The sequence below is a fragment of the Gossypium hirsutum genome, chromosome A02 (assembly GCF_007990345.1).
Source record: "Gossypium hirsutum isolate 1008001.06 chromosome A02, Gossypium_hirsutum_v2.1, whole genome shotgun sequence".
Lineage (NCBI taxonomy): Eukaryota > Viridiplantae > Streptophyta > Magnoliopsida > Malvales > Malvaceae > Gossypium > Gossypium hirsutum.
The window spans coordinates 2234666-2257351 of NC_053425.1; the positions used below are offsets into that span (position 1 = coordinate 2234666).

The 22686-nt window shown below is 32.1% G+C and overlaps 1 protein-coding gene and 1 long non-coding RNA gene across 4 annotated transcripts; both read left to right on the forward strand.

Annotated features, from left to right (window-relative positions):
* The first annotated feature begins 10000 nt into the window (after window positions 1-10000).
* On the forward strand, window positions 10001-11882 carry LOC107939128 (uncharacterized). Of its 3 annotated transcripts, none has more exons than XR_001695061.2 (3): window positions 10125-10506; window positions 10586-11516; window positions 11599-11882. It is a non-coding gene; the product is annotated as an uncharacterized lncRNA (long non-coding RNA). The 3 variants fall into 3 exon arrangements; XR_005910147.1 differs by having other exon boundaries at window positions 10125-10407; XR_001695060.2 differs by having other exon boundaries at window positions 10001-11516.
* Window positions 11883-18025: 6143 nt separating this feature from the next.
* Window positions 18026-22142, forward strand: LOC107939151 (selenium-binding protein 2). The gene is made up of 6 exons (XM_016872433.2): window positions 18026-18228; window positions 18360-18555; window positions 19846-20073; window positions 20165-20396; window positions 21211-21594; window positions 21693-22142. Exons 1-6 carry the CDS (start codon window positions 18117-18119, stop codon window positions 21972-21974), a joined length of 1434 nt encoding a protein of 477 aa, XP_016727922.2. The 5' UTR covers window positions 18026-18116; the 3' UTR covers window positions 21975-22142.
* The last annotated feature ends 544 nt before the right edge of the window (window positions 22143-22686 follow it).

Below are 22686 nucleotides of genomic sequence, written 5' to 3' on the forward strand. Positions count from 1 at the left end.
TAGATTTTTTTTTCCTCTTTTCACCTTTTTTGCTTCTACTGTTCTTTGCTTTGTTTTCTTTCCCTTTTGTAGGTATCCATGGAGAGTCAAAAGAGGGGGGAGAAGATGTGCCCTTTGCCGTTTTGGTGCAAGGCTACAGACGCTCGTCAGGCCTTGGGACGAGGCACTGGAGGTGTGACCGAGGAGAAACGGCGCGGAGATTCTAGGGTTTTTGATTTTACTGAAAATGAGTTTAGGTTGTAGGCTTGTAATTTGGGCTTAGGGTTTTTTAAATTTGGGCTTGTAATTTGGGTTGACATGTTTGTAGTTGGACTATTTTTTATTGGACTTTATTATTATTTTTGGTTTTATGGTTTGTAATCTAGGCTCGGGAAAAAATGGCTTATTACAGCTGCCTCTCTTTGCTCGTTGGCATGTAACGGGAATGGAGCAAAAACCTAAAAAAGGGCCAACTTCTCCATCATCTACAATTTAGTCCCCATTTCACAAATCACAAATATCACACCTTTTTCACATATATACTTTTACCACAACATCATTACTAAACAATATACCATTTCATATTCTCCACCTATAATTTTCTTTACAAATTTCATAATTCAATAATCTAATTTTTTTTTATCTATTTACAAATTTAAATATATATATTTTACATTTCTATTCTAAGTAATTTCATACTACAATATAAGCATTTAAATAAAAATAATTTAAAAATCTTGTAGTACTTACAACAAAAAGGTTGAGATGATGTATTTTCTTCTTCCTTCACTTCATAGCCTTATCTTTCCCTTTTTCTTCAATTAGGTCCTCTCCTTTCTTTTCTTTCTCTTCAATTTCATATAAAACATATAACATTTATATGTTAAAAAAAACCACAATCAAATGACTTTCCTATACTATTTAATAAAAACAAACATGTATGTTATGATAATTTCATCATTTCTTACCTTAGATCTTTGATTTTTACTAAAGAAATTTCAAAGAAAATGAAGATTTGAAGCTTGGATGGTTCAACTATGATGGAGGGACATGTAGGGAATTAAAAGAAAAGTTGGATGGAAGTTGAGGGGAGAAGAAGAAATAGTGTAATGTTGAGAAAAGATGATATATTTTTATCTTTTCTCCACTTTTCTACACCATTCCACTCAAATATCTCACATTTTTAATTAAAATGGTCAAATTGCTACGAAGTCCTTAAGCCATCCATTTTTTTTACTTTTACCCATATCATTACACTTAATAAATATTTACTTGGCTAATTACCGCTTTGTCCTTCCTCATCTTTCATATTTCCTAGTATAACTCATACAACACTTTGGTTAATTTTTTTTTAATCCTTCTTTCCTTTCCTCTACTATTATATATCTCCTAACTTAATATTTTCCTACTTTAGCCACAACAATTTCTTTATTCTTTCAATTAAATCAATGTATCTATTTTAAAATTTCCTATCTAAAGAGTTTTTTTTTTTCTAATTTCTTATTGGATCTATACTTCCTAATTTAATACTCAAAATTCCTATTTATTATATTTCAAAAAAAATTATACTAATTATTGCCCTGATCCATCACTGTACCTAACCCCGAGTTAAAACACGGAAGTTACATGATTTTTATATTTTGAAATTTAAAAATTCAATATTGAAAAAAAAAATTAGAATTTTCGGCAATGTGATAAACAAGTACAATTTAATAATTTTTTAATGCATTATTTTAGTTTCTACCACTTTTTCACTTTAATCCTTAATTTTTTTACCCCAATCAATACTTTAAAAAAAGATATTTTTGGGTGGCTAAAATGAAAGTAAAAACATGATGTGACATGTATAGTTAACCGCCGTTAGGGATTTAACAGTTGGGTAACTAAAATGAAAGTGCCCTAAAATTGAGTAACGAAATTGGAAGGATTTCATTTTGGGTGTCCAAGTAAAACTGCCCTAAAAGTTAAGTGACCAATGTAGTTGGCCTATTTTGCCCGGACCCAAACCAAAAACCCAAATACAATAACATAAAACAAATATAATATTAATGGTCCAAATATTAAGAGTCCATTTACAACAGTAAGCCCAAATACAAAATTACAAGCCCTCCCTAAAAAAAACCTAAAGTTACAAGCCCTAGCCCACAACACATAAACGGACCTGATGGCCGGACATAAGAGGGGCTGGAGAGAACAAAAAAAAGGCTAAGCCTTAAAAAAAAGAAGGGTTTTAAAATGATTTTTTTGTTATTTTTTACTTATATAATGGGTGCTAAACGACGCTATTTCAAGGCATTTTGAAATGCTCTAAAACGACGTCGTTTTGAGGCCGACCCGAGATCCGACGCAAGACCCCCAGGATCCACGTGTTTTTGGACTAAGGGTCTATTTACCCTTTTAGTCCTTCCGCTTTTGCGGCTTGCTTCAATTTAGTACTGTTCTGTTTTTTAATTTTATTACTTAATTTTACTTTATTTTTATTTAGGTCCCCCATTGAACGTGCATTTAGTGGGCTTGGGAATAATTTCCCAGTTGGTCCCCGCCCTTTTACGCACATTATATTTTGGTCCTTCTGAGAAACAGTGCGCATAAGGACAAGGGATATTTTCCTATTCGGTCCCTATCCTTTTTAGCGCGTTGCACATTAATCCTTATCAGTCTTTTTTTATTATTTACAATGTATGCCTCCCTAATTTCATTTAGATTTCAATTGAATCCTCTGTTTATTTAATTTCAACTTTTTATAAACTATTTATTTATTCATTTATTTATTTATTACTTTTTTTACACTTAAAAATTAAATTGTTTATACCCTTTTATTTGTACATTTTTTATTTATTGTCATTATTGTTTGATTTTTTTTGGTCTAGTGCAATTGTTATTTTATTTTTTTATTATTTTTAATATTTTCATTTCATGTTTATTTATCTTTTTAAATATGCATTTCCCATTTTCATTTTCATTTTAAGTTACTTTATCATTTTAATTGCACATCGTTTCAAATATTACATTTGTTATTATTCAAAAAAAAAGGAAATTTTTAAAAATAGGCAATGTTTCGTATTTGGAGATTCGAGAAGTCGTACCCTAACTTACGGGGTTTTGATTTCCTCGTTGAACCTAAATGACCGAATATCCTTTTAAAATTAAAATACATGAGATTTAAGTAAAAAAAATAAAAGGCAAGCTTATTCTCAAAGATTCGAGGTGTCATGCCCTAACTTATGGGAGGTGATATTTTGTTACTTCGAGATGAGAAGGTCTTCAACGTACGTTTCGATTTATTCAAGCGATTTAAAAAAAAATAACATTATACAATGTGGGATTGCGTTTTAAATTCTCTTCAAATTTTTAATTTTCGATACTAAGACATTAAGTAATCAACTAGGTACCAATTTTGGCCGTCACGAGGGTGCTAATCCTTCTTTGTGCGTAACCGACTCCTGAACCCATTTTCTGAGTTTTGTAGATCAAAAAACATTGTTTTATAAAACCAAACCTCTTATTAAAATGATTAAATTACGAGGTGATCCTATCACACCTCTCAAAAGTGATTGGTGGCGAATTTATTTTTCGTTTTTTTAAAATAAAAAGTCGATTTCAAAAATGGTTTCGACAGGATGACGACTCCACTGGGGAAAAAATAAAAGAGTCAAGCCACGAGTCGATTACTTTTTATTTTTTGCCAAAAATTGATAATTTGGTTTAAATTTACGATCCTTTCGTTGCATTTCATTTTTATGGTCTTTATCATTTTGATATGTTTACTTTATTGGTTCGAGTCTTTGGATATATTTTCGTATATTGCATTACATAATCGGTCGATTATACCCTTTTAAGTGGGAGTGAGAAACTATTCTTTCGTGAGGTTTTCACCTCTATATAGGATAGTGGATCGCTTTTGGGATACATCCGTACCTATGTCTTCGTGAGATTTTTATCTCCGTATAGCCATAGGGAAATGTATTCCCCTGAACTGAACTCGGTCCGTATGAGCCTATAATGGGTGAGGATCGAGGAATCTATCGGTTTAGGTACCCTTACTTTAGAACCGAACAATATATAATAAGCCCTAAAAGCCTACCCTAGGTAGAACTACACTGAACCCTAGTGGTTACCCAAATAGATGCTTTATTTATTATTTCTTGCTTGCTTTGAATTCTAGCTTTTTATGAAACATACTGACTTATTTTATTTTGCTTTGACTGTGATTGCATGGTATTTTCATCATAAAAAAAGTGTTGATCACGTTCAGTTACTAAATAGAGAGCGTGCCATGGAAAAGGGATTTCTTAATAAAGTGGAAGATAATACGACTATTCGAATATGGTTCGAGAAAACGCAACTAGAGAAGAGTGATAGTCTGACGGAGGGGTATGTGTTAGAATTATGGGATTTCACTTGCATCAGTGTGACTCAAAATAATCTCCAAGAGTTGAAAGAGGTATGAAAACAATGGGATGACGAAACCAAGTAGCTATTCTATTGTAACTATGGTGATTTGCCTTATTTACTCGATGTCAAGTTGGATAAGCACTTTTTTTGAGCTCTAGCTCAATATTGGAATCTCGCCTACAACTACTTTACTTTTGGGAAAGTAGATTTGGTGCCTACTGTGGAGGAGTATACAACCTTGCTTCGATGCCCGAGGATTCAAGCCAACAAAGCTTACTTTAGAGCCGCTAATGTCCCGACTTTATTAAAGAAGCTAATGAGCATCACGGGGATGAGTGAGCAATGAGTCTCGGTCTGAATTGAGCAAAAAGGAGATAGTAAATGTATCCATTGGAAAAGCTTGTAGGATTTGATCCTAGCACATTCGGATACAAAGAAAAGGGTAGATGTCTTCACTTTAAGTGTTTACAGGTTGGTTATTTTCCCCAAGGTACCAGGGCACGTAGATGAGGTAGTTTTTAAACCTATTTGACCGACTTAACAAAAGGGTCACGCCCATCCGGACTATCTTGGCCCAAACTTTCAGATCTTTGAGTGCATGTCGAAGAGCGGGTGAAGGAAAGTTTATCGGGTGTGCACAACTCTTGTTAGCATGGTTCCATAGCCACTTTTGGAAGGTGGAAAAGGTTTCTTATCGAGTATTCTCTGATAACTACTTTTCATTGAAAGAGTTAGTGGCTACCCCAAGGCGAAACAACATTTCAGAAGAAAAGTGGATGGCGATTCTCTAAAGTGTCCAAGACGAAGACGTCAAATGGAGAGCCCCTTGGATGATCTCTAATGAGATTTGTATCGATGTGGGGACTTTAACTGGGTTATTTTACTTGGGATATAGGGAGATGTTGGATATGCTTCTTTACTGGTATTAAGATAGTATAGGTTGAGGCAGTTCATACCAGTACGCAAGGGTTAACTCAGTATGAGTTTTCGTACAACGATAATAACTACAAGAAGAAGGTTCGTAAAATATTAAACGCTTGAAACCAAACCCATATAATGAAAAGATTTTTTGTAAATCCAATAACGACCCCCGAATATGATTGGTGGTGGGGTAAAAGAGTTAATGACAACATCCCTTCGCCAAGTCAAGAAAACACTCGACCGATAGAAGAACACTTACAAGTGATCTCATCTGAGCTAGAGATCATCAAGCGAGACTTTGAAAAAAGGAGTTCGAAGCTGGGAAGGAAGATAGAATAATAGGAAGAGGAAAAGATATAGCTAGGATTAGACATCAACGTCCAGAAGCTAGAGGCTGATAAATTGAAAAAAGGAAAGAACAAGGCCGAATAAGATTTGGACAGTCTAAAAATAGATTATAAGAAGTTGTGTTTGTCGATAAGAACTGTCGGTTTGGATAAAACATTAGAGCAATGGCGACTAGAGATCAAAGAAGAAAAGATTAGAGCTGATCAGTGGGAGAAAAATTTCAAGATGCTCGGGTTCGAGAAGATACTTTAAAAAGGGATTTGATAGAATGCCAGAATGAAAAGGTGGGAATGAAAGCTCGGGTAGCAGAATTAGAAAAGTTACTACATCAATATCGTAGTTTCAACTCTGCAATTGAGTTGAAAGTAAGCCTAAGCAAGATCAAAGAGTTGAAGGGAAAGATAGGAGAGCTCGAGACCGCATTGCAAGATTATGAACTTCAAGTTGAGTTTCTTAAAAAAAACAATGAATACTAGAAAGAGCAACTCCACCATTCTCAAGGCCAGGTTAGGGATAAAAATCACATCATGGGTGAAGCCATAGCTCAAATATGAGAGGTGGCTGATCATTTGTAAACTTAGCAGTTCAAGCTGACGTACTAAGCTTAAAATACGAATTAAAATCAGATCGGGGCCGAAAATTAGCTTGGCTTCTTAGAAAAGTCAAAGCTTTGAGTATTAGAGCAAAGCCATATATGTAATTTGTTTTATGTAAAGAAATTTGTTTTCTAGTAAAGTTGTTTTAATAAAATTGAATCAGAATCAATGCCTCTTTTTGCATTCATTTCATTCATCTACATTACATTTCATCATATGCATTAATTTTCATAAAAAGACCCTTCTTTAATTAAAATTATGACAGTTACCCTGGAAACCAAAAAGAATGTGCCAATTGAACATTGTTACAGTAGCCGTGGTAGAACCAAAGCAATAGATCAAAGATTAGATATATTAGAATATATTCAAAAGGACATGCAATATCAGTTGTAAATGCAGCTACAAGAATAGTTAGCGAAAGTACAACAGGACATGAGGGATCAAATATAAGAATCCCAAAGCCAATTAACGCAGTTGCTGGCTGAAGGACTTGAAAAGGGAAGAGCACTATGGTTAACTTAGGGGGCGATAATGAAAACCCTGCCTATCCCTAAGGTTTTACCCCGATAAATGTCTAGGCCCAACTGGATGGGTACCTACGAAGGGTACCTGCCACCATTAGACCCCAACAGTATCAAGCTGGTACCCCAGCACAGATAAACTACCCAACAGGTCTGGGTTCCAATCTTGGAGATAACCCGACCAACCCGGTTGTTCTTGATTGAAACGATATGGTATAAATGAAAAAAGTAAGAGTAGAACTGCCAAAACAACTAGAAGATCAGTGTAGGTGGTTAGAAGAAAAATTCAGAGCAATGGAGAATGCTGATTACCATTGCGGGGATGATGCTAAGGATTTGAGTTTGGTCCAAGATCTAGTACTCCCACCAAAATTCAAGACTCTAGATTTTGAAAAGTATAATGGGACTAGTTGTCTTGCAGCCCACATCACTATATTCTGTTAGAGAATGACGAGATACTTCAATAATAACCAATTATTAATCCACTGCTTTCAAGATAGTCTGATCGGGTCAGCTACTAAGTGGTACAACAAGTTGAGCCATGCCAAAATCAACTCATGGAAAGACTTGGCACAGGCTTTCATGAAGCAACATAGCCATGTAACAAACATGACACCTGACATAATTACGCTGCAAAATATGGAATAGAAGCAAAGTGAAAGATTTAGTCAGTATACCCAAAGATGAAAAGAGGTGGCAACGCAAGTCCAGCCACCTCTTCTAGAAAAAGAAACAACAATGCTTTTCATTAATACTCTGTAAGCCCTGTTCATTAACCATATGTTGGGAAGCGCTACTAAAAGTTTTTTTAGATATAATAATGTCCGGCGAAATGATTGAAAACGTAATGAGAAGTGAGAAGATAGATACAGGGGAAAAAAGATCAGTCCCAAGGAAGAAGAAACATGAGGTGAATAACGTGAGCATATATAATAAAGGATATTCTAAATCGGTCACTGTAGGTCAGCTAAGAGCCGTAGCTACTAACCATCAGGGCCCTTTAAGGCAAGAATCCAACCCAAGGCCAAACACAGAAAGACTCCAATTCACACCTATCCCGATGACATATAGAGAGCTGTATCAGAGTTTGTTCAGTGCACATGTGATATCTTCATTCTAATTGAAACCCATGCAACCTCTATTCCCGAAATGGTATGATACGAACGCTCAATGTGAATACCATGTTGGAATAACGTGACACTTAATTGAGAATTACACCGCATTTAAAAAGTTGATTAAGAGGTTCATTAATATGGGGATCTTAAGGTTTGATGACCCATCGAGATCTAATGTGGCAGGAAATTCGTTTCCCAGTCATTCAGATCAAGGGGTAAACACGATAATTGAGAGTGAAGGTAAGAAAACCAAAATTGATATGGTAGAAAAGAAAACCAAAATTGATATGGTAGAAGTAAAAATCCCACAAAGCTGGGTTTGGAAAAAGATGGTAGATGGAGGACTAATCGTGCAAGATTTAGAGGAAGGACTCAGAGGAGTGAGGAACTACTGTGAGTTCCGTGATGAAGAGGGTCATGAGATCCAAGAGTGTATTGAGTTTAGTGCCCTGGTGCAAAATCTGATGGATAATAAAGAAATTGAATTTTATGAGGATGTTAAGGGTTTGGAAGGAGGAGATGTTTATGCTTGAGAGGAAGGATCAAAGGAGAAAGTCCATAAGGTCAATCACCCGGTAGTGATTATTTCACGACCAAGAAGTAATGAAGTGGGAGTACAAATGACACTAAGAGTCATAATTCAGAAACCAATAGCTTTTTCCTGCAATGACAGCAAAAGGGTTCCATGGAATTATAACTGCAACGTGACGATCCTGGGAGAAGAGAACCCAGTTAATACTTCTGAATAGGGCCATGATGTGGGTTTCTACTTGTGTAGTGGGAGGTGCTATGATCCATCAAATGCAAGAGCTGAGCCCTAAAAGGAAAAACCTTGCGGTTGAACAAAAGAAAGAAAATACGGCTAGACTTTAATCACCTGTTAATGAGCCAGTAACTGAGAAAGAGGCTAAAGAATTCTTGAAATTCTTAAAGCATAGTGAATATAGTATTATAGAACAGCTACACAAATAACCAGCTCTTATATTAGTCCTAACTTTACTCTTAAGCTCAAAGACACATCGTAGCGCGTTGATGAAAGTGTTAAATAAAACTTATGTCACTGATGATATCTCTGTAAACAAGCTAGATCGTCTAGTTAATAACATAAGTGTCGATAATTTCATCTTTTTTAATGACGATGAAATACCACCAGGGGGCATGGGATCTACAAAGGCTCTGCACATTACCACCCACTGCAAATGATATACATTGCCGGGGCGTTAATTGATAATGGATCTGCATTAAATATCTTGCCCTTATCCATACTAAATAGGTTGTCTGTGGATAGCTCTCATATGAAGACGTGTCAAAACATAATGAGAGCATTCGATGGTACCGAAAGGAGGGTGATGGGAAGGATTGAGATGCCCCTTTTGATTGGTCCAAACACATATGAGGTAGATTTCTTGGTGATGGACATCAATCCTTCCTATAATTCCTTGTTGGGGAGGCATTGGATTCACTCAGCAGGGGTAGTGCCGTCGTCACTGCACTAAAAGCTAAAGTTGGTAACATAGAGTCGACTGGTAACAATAAACGTGGAAGAAGACATTATTGCATCTGTAACCAGTGACATACCATACATAGGGGCAGGCGATGAATCGATAGAATGCTCTTTTCAATCACTGGAATTTGTGAATGCAACTTTCATCATCAAAGAGAGCAAGATCTCGATACCCAAAATATCCAAAACTACAAGGATAAGCCTACTGCTGACGGTTGAGGAAGGAGCCTTACCCTGGAAATGACTCAGAAAATACCTACAAAGAAGGGTCGAGGCACAAATACTAATGGACAAATGAGACCGCTTTGGCTTAGGATACAAGTCAGATGCGAGGCAAAAGAGGAAAGAGCTAGAGAAGAAACAAGAAAGGAGAAGAGATCAACTGAGTGGGAGAGAGGTCAAGTGGGAACTGATGACCTTTCCCTATGTATCCAGAACCTTCATGTTAGAAGGAATTATTTACCCTGAACGGAAGATGTCAAGAAAAAAAACTACGGAAGAAATGTTGGGAAATATGAACATCAACGCTATAATATAAGGTTTCCTATCACTAAAATTTTAATATTCTATAAAACAAGTTGGATAAATCACGTTTATTTATTTATTTTGAAAAACCTCAACTGATGCCTTTATTAATAGGATAAAACCAAAATCAGACACAAGCATTAATGTTTTACAGCTAACCTACTCTGCCAAGCACCCTAACAGGTGCATTGGGAAAATAAAGTAAAAAAAGACTTAAAAACAAAATAAATGAAAGCATAGTAAAGACCTTAAACTAACACAGAAACGAACCACTATTTTGAAATCCCATTTTCATTTTTCTACACCCAGACTTCTTTGTGCATCAGTCGCATAAGAGACTATCCTTCTATGAATTAGCACCTTCTGATTTTTTCGATTCCAGTCTCCCTATTTTTGAGTTCATCGGATCTATCCTCCATTGTTGCATTCAGACTCATCGCTAACATTTCATCCACCATTTGTACTGATTCTTTCACGATTTACCAAGTCTTGCACTGCACACGGTACCTCCTCTATCCAGTATTGAGGACCGTCGAACTTCTTTCCTTCAATCGCTATTTCATGCGCCACCGTATTTGCTTCTTTTTGTACATATTGAAACTGTATGCTACTAAATCTGTAGGATTTCTCCTTGATTACATGAATAATGCTTTTAATACTTGATCTGTCTTCTGTTGCAAGGGTTAGTTTTCTGATGACCATCAACGCATCTCCTTCAACACATATTTCGCGAAAACCCATTTCTTTTGCCATGGTGATAGCCTGTAAACATGCCTTTGCTTTAGCCGTTGTTGGATCTGTAATATTCTCCCATGGATAAGTACACGATGCCATAACCAAACCATCTTTATTACGCGTAACTATACTTGACACTGATGAATAATGGTTCTGATTATAGGACGTATCAAAATTGATTTTTATGATATCTCTCCTAGGTGGTTGCAACAAAATATTTTTTATCTCGTTTCTGCTTTTCATAACTCCTCATATGTGTGTTAATTCTGCATAATATGCGTTGATAAAACCCACAGTAGCACACGCTAGCACCCTTTTGCCCTCATGCAATATTCTGATTCTGTTGTACAAATAGCCGATAAATGTATAGTTCGAATTTCGCATTCCTCATCAGTGAGATTTCCAAATTCAGTCACTAACCACTGTATCCAACTTGTTTCACTCTTGCATGTTGAATTAAAAACTCCTAATTCTTGGAGCACTTGTTGAGTGAAGTTACAATCCCGAAAGAGATGACTCACCGTCTCCTCTTCTTCTTGACACACTGGACAAGTCGTGTTTGCCACCAGTTTCAGAACTTTTAGATTTTTCAAGACCGGCATAAATTCATTAGCAACTTTCCATAGATGTATTCTGATCTTGTTTGGTACCTTTATTTCTCAATTTTTTTTTGTAAAATTTAGATAGAAGATTAGATTGTATGTTGGTACCCTCTGCTGTATTCAGCCAACTATATCCAGTTTTAGCTGTATAATCTCCTGTATTATCTCCCCTCCAAGTTATAACGTCTTGTGGTGCACTACTCGCCAGCAGGATTGAGACTATCTTTTGCATTTGCTCATCCCTAAATAATAAACGATTTTCCTCTTGCTTCCAGGTAACAAAGTCTCTTTCAATTAAATTTGATACTGTGGAATATCTTATATCAATTTGCTGACATTGTATTCTTCCATCTCCAGCTCCCAGTAACCAGACATCATTCCAGATATTAACACTCTTCCCATTCCCGATTCTCCAGCCAATCCTATCCTCAAGAAGGTATCTGGCACTCCATATGCTTCTTCAGGTGTATGAAGGGTAAGAACCAATATTAGCACTCATAAATTCCCCTGGGGAAATATTTCGCTTTCATAACTCGTGCTAACAAACAAGTAATAATTTTCCGTCCCTGCTTTACTAACAGGGCCATATTAAAAAATGCTAAGTTTTTAAGACCCAACCGTCCCTTTGATTTGGGGATACACATATCACTCCACTTACACCATTGAATTCTTTTATTCTTTTTGGGATTCCGCCACCATAATTTGCACATAATATTTTCAAACTCATTAGATAAAGAAACTGGTAACTTGAAACATTGCATTGCATAAATCGGAACAGCTTGTAATGAGGATTTGAGAAATACCTCTTTACCTCTTGCTGATAAGAAGCAACCAATCCAATTGTTTATTAGCTTGCTGAATCGTTCTTTCGTCTCAATAAAAGCCCTTTTTTTTCCTTCGACCAACCATAATAGGCGGCCCCAAATACTTCTCTGGATTATTAGAAATTCGTATACCCAATATGTTCCTCACTTACTCCTGTATTTCCTTTTCCTCATTGCCACTAAAGTATATCAAAGATTTCTCAAAATTGACCTTTTGCCCTGATATTTCTTCGCATTCCTTAATTTCTCCTATAACATTAGCTCCCTCAGTCGATGCTTCTCCAAATAATATACTATTGTCAGCGAAGAATAAATGTGTGACTGAAGTATTACTCCTTCCCACCCTTGCACCTAAAAGTCCCTTATCCATTTTTGCCATATTAATTAAACGTGAAAACCCCTCGGCACAAATAATAAATATGGGCTTAGGGGATCTCCTTGCCTTAAACCTCTTAAAGGTCGAAATTTCACAGCATATTGTCAGTTAGTCACCACTATATATGAAACGCTAGAGATACAACTCATTATAAGCGAAATCCATTCTTCATAAAATCCCATTTTACGCATTAGGCTTTCCACATAACACCATTCAACTTTATTGTATGTTTTGCTCAAGTCAAGTTTTAAAGCAAAACCCCTGTTTGAATATCCTCTTCTTTTCTTAAAAGAATGTAAAATCTCGTAAGTCACAAGTACGTTATTTGTGATTTTCCTTCCTGGAACAAAATTTCCTTGTCTATCATCAATACAGCAATGTAATACTTGTCAAAATCTGTTAACGATAATCTTTGAAATAATCTTATAGAGGACATGACATAAGCTGATGGGTCTAAACTGGCTCATATTCTTATGTGATTTCACTTCAGGAATTAGGACTAAGCATGTTTTATTCACCTCCTCCATGTTTCGTCGACATTTAAGAACATCCAAGCAATACTCAGTGATTTCCTCCCCACAATATGCCAATATTTTTGATAGAAAACTACAGGTGGTTGTAATATCAAAAACGAAATAATTGAAATATACATTTACTAATTTCAACGCATTTGAGAAAAAAGAAGACTAAGTTGATAAAAGATTTCAAATCCAAAGACTAAGTTTATAAAAGATTTCAAATCCAAAGACTAAAAAGTAAACCAAGGTGGTTATAATATCAAAATCGAAATGATTGAAATATACATTTACTAATTTTAACGCATTTGAGAAAAAAAAAAGGAAGAAGAGATATTTATCTATAGCCTTTCTTCAACTCTTAAAAAATCTGCATAGTTTGAACTTATGTTTTATTGCATTGAAAAGACACTTTCATATATATCTAATGGGTCCAGATATACAAATCAATTCATAAAATAAATAATTATTTTAATACGTGTCATAAAACTGGACCGATATTTGATCATCCTCCATAAATGATGAACATCAATTCCAAATCAACCTTTGCTTTTCATAATCTCCAATCACATTTTGTCTACTTTACACGTTTTATTCACAAATTGGATCAAAGTTAAATTCTTGGTTAAAGCCTACTTATATAGTAAGTATAGATCAATTTTAACTTCTCCACTTCAAAAAAATCAAATTAGATAAACTAAAATATCGTAATTTGATTGACTTTATATTCATGAATTAGAACCCTTGAAATAAATTGAGTAAATTTTTTTTTGAGTTAATCGAGTTGATGAGTTCTAATTTATTATTTTAATTCGAATTAAAAAATTTTTGAATCGAGTCGAGTGAAATGAAATTTGAGTCAAGTCGAATAGAGTGAAATTATTCGAGTTAAATTAAAAAATTAAACATGCTAAATTAAAATCTTGTTAACTATTTTTATGTCACAGCATGTATTTGAAAACTTTTTCTAAGAAAAAAAAAAGAAGAAGATACTTTAGTATCTTAATCTTGAATCATTAATTAACTTATTTAGGTTCCAAAATTATTATTTTAAAAAAATTTAAAAATTTAATTTTCTTTAAATTTTTTTTAAAAAAATTTCATAATTTGTAAAAATATATAATTTTTATAAATATTTTTAATTTGAAAATTATTTTGAATTATTTCGTAATTTTTGTTGAGAGAGACTAATTTATTCTTTTTTAAAATTGATAGGGGCCAAAGGGTATTTACACCAATCTATTATTTAGATTGTAAAATTTAACTTGACTTGAACTTAAAACTCGAATAACTCAACCAACTCAATTTGATTAACTTGAAATTTAAAATTTTTTAATCAAATAGAGTTTTCTCCTAATTTTATTTTTTAAAAAAATTCTTAAATTGATGTTAATAAAGTATTAGAAAATATATACTTATATTAATATTTATTTTATAATTTAAAAATATTTTTATTTAAGATTAATTAAATATATATTTACATATCAAATGAATTAGAATAAGCTAAAAAAATGGTGAGAATTTTTAAAATGAAAACTATGAAAATCAAAATAATTTTAGCCATATTAGCTTTTATCTTCCATGACAAACGAAACCCAGAACTTTTTCATCACTTCTTTACCCAAACAAAGAACAAGCAATTAATTTAATTAATTGCAATAATTTTTCTTTGCTTTTTAGCTTAGTATGAAAGATTCGATATTATATAATAATAAAATTAAATATCGTAAACAATTATTAAATATGAGTTATTGGGTTGATTTCATTAAAAATAATATGAAAACATAAAATAAAATTTTAAATTTAGAAGATGAGTAATTTAACTAATTTGAATATTACAGTAACAAATCGGTTAACATTATCAAAGAATAATTTTTTATTTGATTTTTATATTTTGAAATTTAAAATTTCAATATTGAAAAAAAAGAAATTTAGAATTTTCGACATAAAAAAGTGCAATTTAATAATTTTTTAATGCATTATTTTAGTTTCTACCACTTTTTCAATTTTATCCTTTTTTTTACCCCAATCAATACTTTTAAAAATATATTTTTGGGGTAACTAAAATGAAAGTGTAAACATGATGTGGCATGTACAGTTAACCACCGTTAGAGATTTAACAGTTGGGTGACTAAAATGAAAGTACCCTAAAAATTGAGTAATGAAATTGGAAGGATTTCATTTTAGGTGTCCAAATAAAAACACTTTAAAAATTAGGTGACCAACTAGATAATTTACCCGGTAAATGATATAATAATAAGGTTTCCTATCACTAAAATTTTAATATTCTAGATAACAAGTTGGATAGATCACGTTTATTTAAAGGTTCAATTGTATCATAAAATAATATTTCTTTTATTTGGTATAAAGAAAATCCATCCCCTGAATAACATGGTTATTAAAATCGGATTAGTCCGGTTAAATCAAAAATCGATTGAGCCAAATATAGTATTATATTATAATTTTGAATTTTAAAATTAATTAAAATAGCTCATAAACATGAGGAAGACAATAGAGGTGATCGGGTGAATAATATTTTTCTTAATTTTAATTATTCATATGATGATACGACACAATTATATCCTTAAGGAAATGATGCTACATATATAATATCAAAGTACCACGCCTTCACATGACCAAAATTGATAAAAGAAAATCAAAATCCAAAATTAATGTGCATAAAGTAAAAGTTCAAGGACTAAATTGATAAAAGATTTCAAAAAATCCAAAGATTAAATGTTGTTTTATTTAAAAAAGTAACCCAAGGTGGTTGTAATATCAAAATCAAAATAATTGAAATATACATTTACCAATTTCAACGTATTTGAGAAAAAGAAAAGAAAGAACCCACAGTTAATATAATGTCTAAAATTATCTATAGTTTCTTCCCAACTCTTAAATCGAAGAATAAAAGACTTCAGCATACTTAAACCCACGTCCTCCTACATTAACAATAATACTGATATCAATTAAGTTAACACTTAATTCACAAAATACTTTATATATATAATGGGTCCAAATGTAAAAATCAATTCATAAAATGAATAATTGAATCACGTTAAACGATTTTAATAGGTCGCATTGAATTGGACCGACATTTGATCATCCTTCAGTAATGACAAACAGCAATTCCAAATCAACCTTTGCTTTTCATAATCTTCAATCACTTTTTTTTTTCTACTTTACACATTTTATTCATAAATTAGATCAAATTTAAATTCTTGGTTAAAGCCTACTTAAAGTAAGTAAAGATGAATTTTAACTTCTCCACTTCAAAAAATCAAATTAGATAAACTAAAATATTGCAATTTGATTGACTTTATTCATGAATTAGACCACGTTGATCAAATTGAGTAATTTTTTTAGTTAATCGAGACTATGAGTTCTATTTTATTATCTTAATTTAATTTAAATTTTTTTGAATCAAGTCGAGTGAAATTTTGAGTCAAGTCGAATAGAGCGAAGTTGTTTGAGTTAAATTAAAAAATTAGACATGTTAAATTAAGATCTTGTTATAGTATTAGGGGCGTAGCCAGGGGGGTGGCATGGTCCCCGGCCCCCCCTAAAATAGAAAATTTCATTTTAGGCCCTTAAAATTTTTTAAAGATTTTAAATTAGTAAAGGTAAAATTGCACTTTGGCCCGCCTAAAATTATAAAAATTTAATTTAATCCTTTATAAATTATAAAAATATAAACTATAAAAACTTAAAATTTCATCCGACCCCCCTAAAAAAATTTTCTGGCTTTGCCCCTGTATAGTATAATTAATTTCATGTTAGAGCATGTAAATTTGAAAACTTTTTAAAATAAAAAAAAAAAGAAAAAGATACTTTAGTATGATAAAGTTAAATCATTAATTAACTTATTTAGGTTCTAGAATTATTATTTTAAAAAAAATTAAAATTTAACTTTCTTTAGAAATTTTTTAAAACTTTCCTAATTTAAAAAATATATAAATGATTCTTTATAATTATTTTGAATTTTTAAAAATTATTTTGAATTATTATGTAATTTTTGTTGAGAGGGACCAATTTGCTCATTTTCAAAACTGATAGAGACCAAAGGGTTATTTACACCAATATATTATTTGGATTGTAAAATTCAACCTGACTTGAACTCAAAACTCGAATAACTCAACCAACTCAATTCGATTAACTTGAAATTCGAAGTTTTTTTGAATTGAATCGAGTTTTGCTCCCCTAATTTTATTATTAAGAAATTCTTATATTGATATTAATAAAGTATTAGAAAATATATACTTATATTAATATTTATTTTATAATTTAAAACTATTTTTATTTAAGATTAATTAAATATATATTTACATATCAAATGAATTAAAATAAGCTAAAAAATGGTAAGAATTATGGTGAGAATTTTTAAAATGAAAATTATGAAAATCAAAATAATTTTAGCAATTAAATCAAAATAAATAAATTAGAATAGTGAATTTATTGATTATTAAGAAATTAAAAATTGAATAAGAATTTATTTTATAATATATCAACGTTTATTGTTTATAAAAACTCTTTAATAATAGGAAATTTTTATTTGTACTATATTTTAATAGTTAAAATAATTATATATTTTAATAGCATTCATTAATTATTATTTTAAATAATGATTACATGAACTAAATTTATATTGTATATTAAAAATAGTAAAAATATTTTAATTATGATTTAAATTTTTTAAAATATTATTAAAAATTATTTATCTATAAAATATCAATATTTTAATATAATATTTGAATTTTTTATTATATTTAAATTTTTAAATAAGTTAATTAATTTTTAACCATTTGAATAACAAATTAAAATTTTAATTACAATAATTAAAAATACATTATATAAAAACTAATTAAAAATTAAATGTATAAAATCACATGTTATAACCATTAAAAATTAGTTATAAATTAAAAGCAAAAGATATAAACATTTAAAAAAAATTAAAATAAATCATTTCTATTTTGTGACCCAAAAAATTTAGGCACCAAGGCCTTTATCTGCCCCCACAGCTACCCAAAGAGCCTATAAATACGAAGGATTTTCCCCATGCTTTTCACTACCAAATTACTCATACAAACCCTCTTTCTAAAGATAAAGTTTTTTTTTTCCTTTTGGTAGATTGCGAGTGGAGAGAGAGAGAGAGAATTTGCCATGGGTGAAGAAGTAGCGTGTTGCAAGAGAACAGGACCAGGATATGGAACTCCACTGGAAGCCATGTCTGGTCCTAAAGAAGCTCTTATGTATGTTACTTGTGTTTATAATGGTAATACTACTTTTCTTTCATTTTCTTTGAAACCAAACATGTTTTAAGTAATTACTTATGTTCATCTATGTGGGTTTTTTTTTCTTTCTCTTTTTTATTTTTTTACAATGGATCTGTATGCATACATATAGGAACTGGAAGAGAGAAGCCAGATTTCTTGGCAACAGTTGATGTAGATCCCAACTCACCAACTTACTCTAAAGTTATACACAGGCTATCTTTGCCATATATAGGTGATGAACTACATCATACAGGGTGGAATGCTTGTAGTTCTTGTCATGGTGATCCATCATCTGATCGACGGTTTCTGATCTTGCCTTCGTTGCTGTAAGAAACTGTAGCATGTCTAATTTTTTAGGGTAGAGTAGTAAACTATAATTTTCAATTAACTTGGTTCAATGGAGTTGGTTTTGATGGTGAAGACAATTCTGTAACCGATTAAAACAGGTTACATCGGTGGATTAAAAATATTAGATTATGGTTGACTTATTACGTGAAAACAAATGGTGAAATTTATAAAGTTTTGTGTTAGAAATCTTATTTTATATATATATATTTATATTTATGTAAAAGATATAATGGAAAAACCATCAAAGTACAATTTACCTTATAAAACAGTATCCACTTATGATGTATTAGACCTATTCATCGGTCGAATTACTCGCTCGTCTGCCCGAAATTTAGAAGGGTTTAAGCAAAAATATTAGGTTTGAAAAATAGGTTTGGACAAAAAAATGGATTCATTTAAAATATTGGTCGGGCTTGGGCTTAAACATTAACAGCCCAAGCTTTAAGCCTGAGCCCAACCCGTTTTTAAGTTTATAATATTTTATGTTATATTATTTTTATATATTATGTAATTTAGAACATATTAAAAAAATTAACCTATATTAAATATATAACACTACTCGAATATAAACATTAAAATAATATTAAGATAACTATATAAAAAATTTCAATAAATAAAAAAAATATAAAATTATTATATATTTAAATAAAATAATATAAATATTGTAAAAAATATTGGTTTGGATTAATCTTTTACAAATATGAGCGGGTTTGGACAAAATTTTAGAACAATATTTCAGACCGAGTTTGGACAAGTATAAAATATATTAATATCATACTTAAGCCTGACCGGATCCAGCTCATGAACACTTCTATGATGGATTTACAAATGTTAAATTTATTAAAATATAATGAAATTCTTTTTTTAAAAATTAAAAATTATTTTTATATACAATTAATTTATTTAATTACCATTTAACATATAACCCTTTTGCTTATTTCTTTTTATATAAATACCAAACAGCAAAAGTAATGATTAAGCTATTGTTGATGCTTTAATGATGAGTTCAAATGTGGTTGATGTAATTCTCTTTTCCATTTTCAAATAACATTTATATTATACAAAACTTAAGTGAGTGTTAAATTTGAATAATATAGTACAACTTGATTGAGTTTTAGTTTAACTAATATGGATATTATTGTTAATATAAAAAGATGAAGTGCATTATTTTTCTATTTATGAATATAGGAGTAATCTTAGACATTTACTTAAAAAAGAGAATATATGTATAGCAGAAGTATATTATATGAATATTTTGCTTGTTTCAGCTCTGGTCGTATCTATGTGATCGACACACAAAAGAACCCCAAGGCTCCCTCGTTGCACAAAGTGGTGGAACCTGAGCACATCATTGAGAAAACCGGCCTGGCATATCCCCACACATCTCACTGCCTGGCCAATGGCGAAATAATGATTTCATTTCTTGGCGACAAAGATGGAAACGCCCAAGGCAACGGATTCCTTCTCCTCGATTCCCAGTTCAACATCAAAGGGAGGTAAATGCAAAAACAAAAACAACAATTCAGACCATGAAAATAATTGTCATTAAGCTTAAGCTGTTTCACTTGTTGCTGTTGGTTTTTTTAGGTGGGAGAAACCAGGGCGTAAAGCTGAGTTTAGCTACGATTTTTGGTACCAACCTCGACATAAAACGATGATCTGCTCAACGTTTGGTGCTCCTTCGGCATTCACCCAAGGTTTTACCCTTAAACATGTCGAAGACGGTTTCTATGGAAGACAACTGTCTGTGTATGATTGGCCTGATGGTCGGCTCAAACAGACATTGGATCTCGGTGACAATGGTCTTATCCCCGGAGAGGTAACTTTAAGGGTTAATTAAACCAAATCTTCATTAACTACTATACTAATCACCTTATTTTCTCAGTCTAAATACTCACTTTGAAATTAACATGTGTATCATATTGTAAATTTGTGTGTACTTATAATCAATATTATTAAAATCATATTGAATTAACAAGTTGAATCAAAAATATAGATATAACCGGTCACATATAATAAAAAAAATTTGATTTAAAGTATTGAAAAAACTGTTTTTTCTTAAAATAATTTAAAAATTTTCATTATCATCTTTAATTTTTTGTAAATATATTTTTCTAATTTTCAATATTTTTAATTTTTATTAATTTTATTTTTGTTAATTTATTTATTTTTAATATTTTGAGTGGTTGTTTGATCTAATCAAAAATTGAAAGCTCAACTTATCGAACTTTGATTTGGTTTTTAAAACATTGTTTACCCATGACCAATCTAGGTTTAACGTGTAAAAAAAGCAAAGTATCAATAGATTTAAGAAGCGTATTTTCTTTAATACATAGGATCCAATCTATTTTATGCAATGTCACACATGTTTATAATTTTATCTATTGGTTTAAATTATGTTCTAAAACATATTTGAACAAGACATTTAATATTCAATTTAATGACTAAACTGATAGAAAAGTCTAATTGATATAATATTAATATTTTAAGGGTTAAATTTAAATGTTTTAAATTTTAGAGAATAATTTGGAATTTACTTCATATTTTGTGTATGCAAAATGCAATAAATCCTGCTTTCTTAGACTTGGGATTCGCTATATGCATGCATATACAATGATGTATTTTCTTTGCAGATAAGATTCTTGCATGATCCAACCAAAGACACAGGGTACGTCGAGTGTATCCTCTCAAGCAACATGGTACGGTTTTTCAAGACCCAAGATGGATCATCATGGAGTCACGAGGTGGCTATCTCAGTGAAACCATTGAAGGTACAAAACTGGATTCTCCCCGAAATGCCCGGACTCATAATCGGCCTTTTAATCTCTCTCGACGACCGGTTCCTATATTTCGTCAACTGGTTCCACGGCGATGTCCGACAATACAACATTGAAGACCCCAAAAACCCAATCTTGGTCGGCCAAGTATACGTCGGAGGATTGCTGCAAAAGGGCAGCCCCATAACAGCAGTCACAGAAGATGGTAAAACATGGCAAGCCGATGTTCCTAAAATCCAGGTCTTGTTCTTACAACATTGATATAATAACAAAATTGTCGGATTATGCCTATCAATGGCGATATTGATGATGAACATTGTTTGTGTTTGTTTTTGTAGGGACATTGTCTGCGAGGGGGACCTCATATGACACAGTTAAGCTTAGATGGGAAACGGCTGTATGTGACGAACTCGTTGTTTAGCACATGGGATCGACAGTTTTACCCTGATGTTATAGAGAAAGGTTCACATATGATACAGATTGATGTGGACATTGAGCATGGTGGTCTGAAAATAAACCCAGATTTTTTTGTTGATTTTGGAGCTGAACCTGATGGTCCTTGTTTGGCTCATGAGATGAGATACCCAGGTGGTGATTGTACTTCAGATATTTGGATTTAAATCATATGAAGAAAAAAAACAGTTTCAGTTATGAAGACAAAATAATCAATGTAATCTTGTTGACTGTTGTGAAAAAAAAAGAACATGCGTTCTTGGAGGAGATAATGTAATAATTTTATCACATGTATCTTGGACTCTTAATGTTCTAAAACTTTATGTTTGTGCTAATTGTTTGGTTGTTGTTGCTCATTGTTGATATGATTTTCTCAAGAGAGCTAACAAACTCAAACCCAGCCCACAAGGTGTCCTAAGCCCCGAGGAACACCAACTAGCTAGCAAGGGTTTGGAGTCATCGCCAACTACCGTTGAACCATCGTGAAAACAAAGGAGATGAATAAATCCCGAGATAAACCATCGTTAGTGCCTTCATCCACCAAACCTTTTAAACCTGTCATCTCATTCATCTGCTGGCTCAGAGAATGGTGAAAGAGCTTAAAGAAACAACTTGTTCGGAGTTCATTCGGGACTCCGAAAGGACTTAGAAAAACACTGCGCCTTTCTGGCGGAGGCAAACCAACTCCAACTTCATTAAGCCATCAACATGCATGGTTTATTCAGGATTCATTAATAAAAGAAGGCGACCGAGTGCCTTTAGCTTAAAAAGGCCTTACAAAAGAATTATCCAATTTATCTAACAAAAGCTTCCTCACATGAAAAGTAGGAAAATCGATAATTGTGAGCTCAGACTCCCCTCTCGGACAAGTTTTAACAA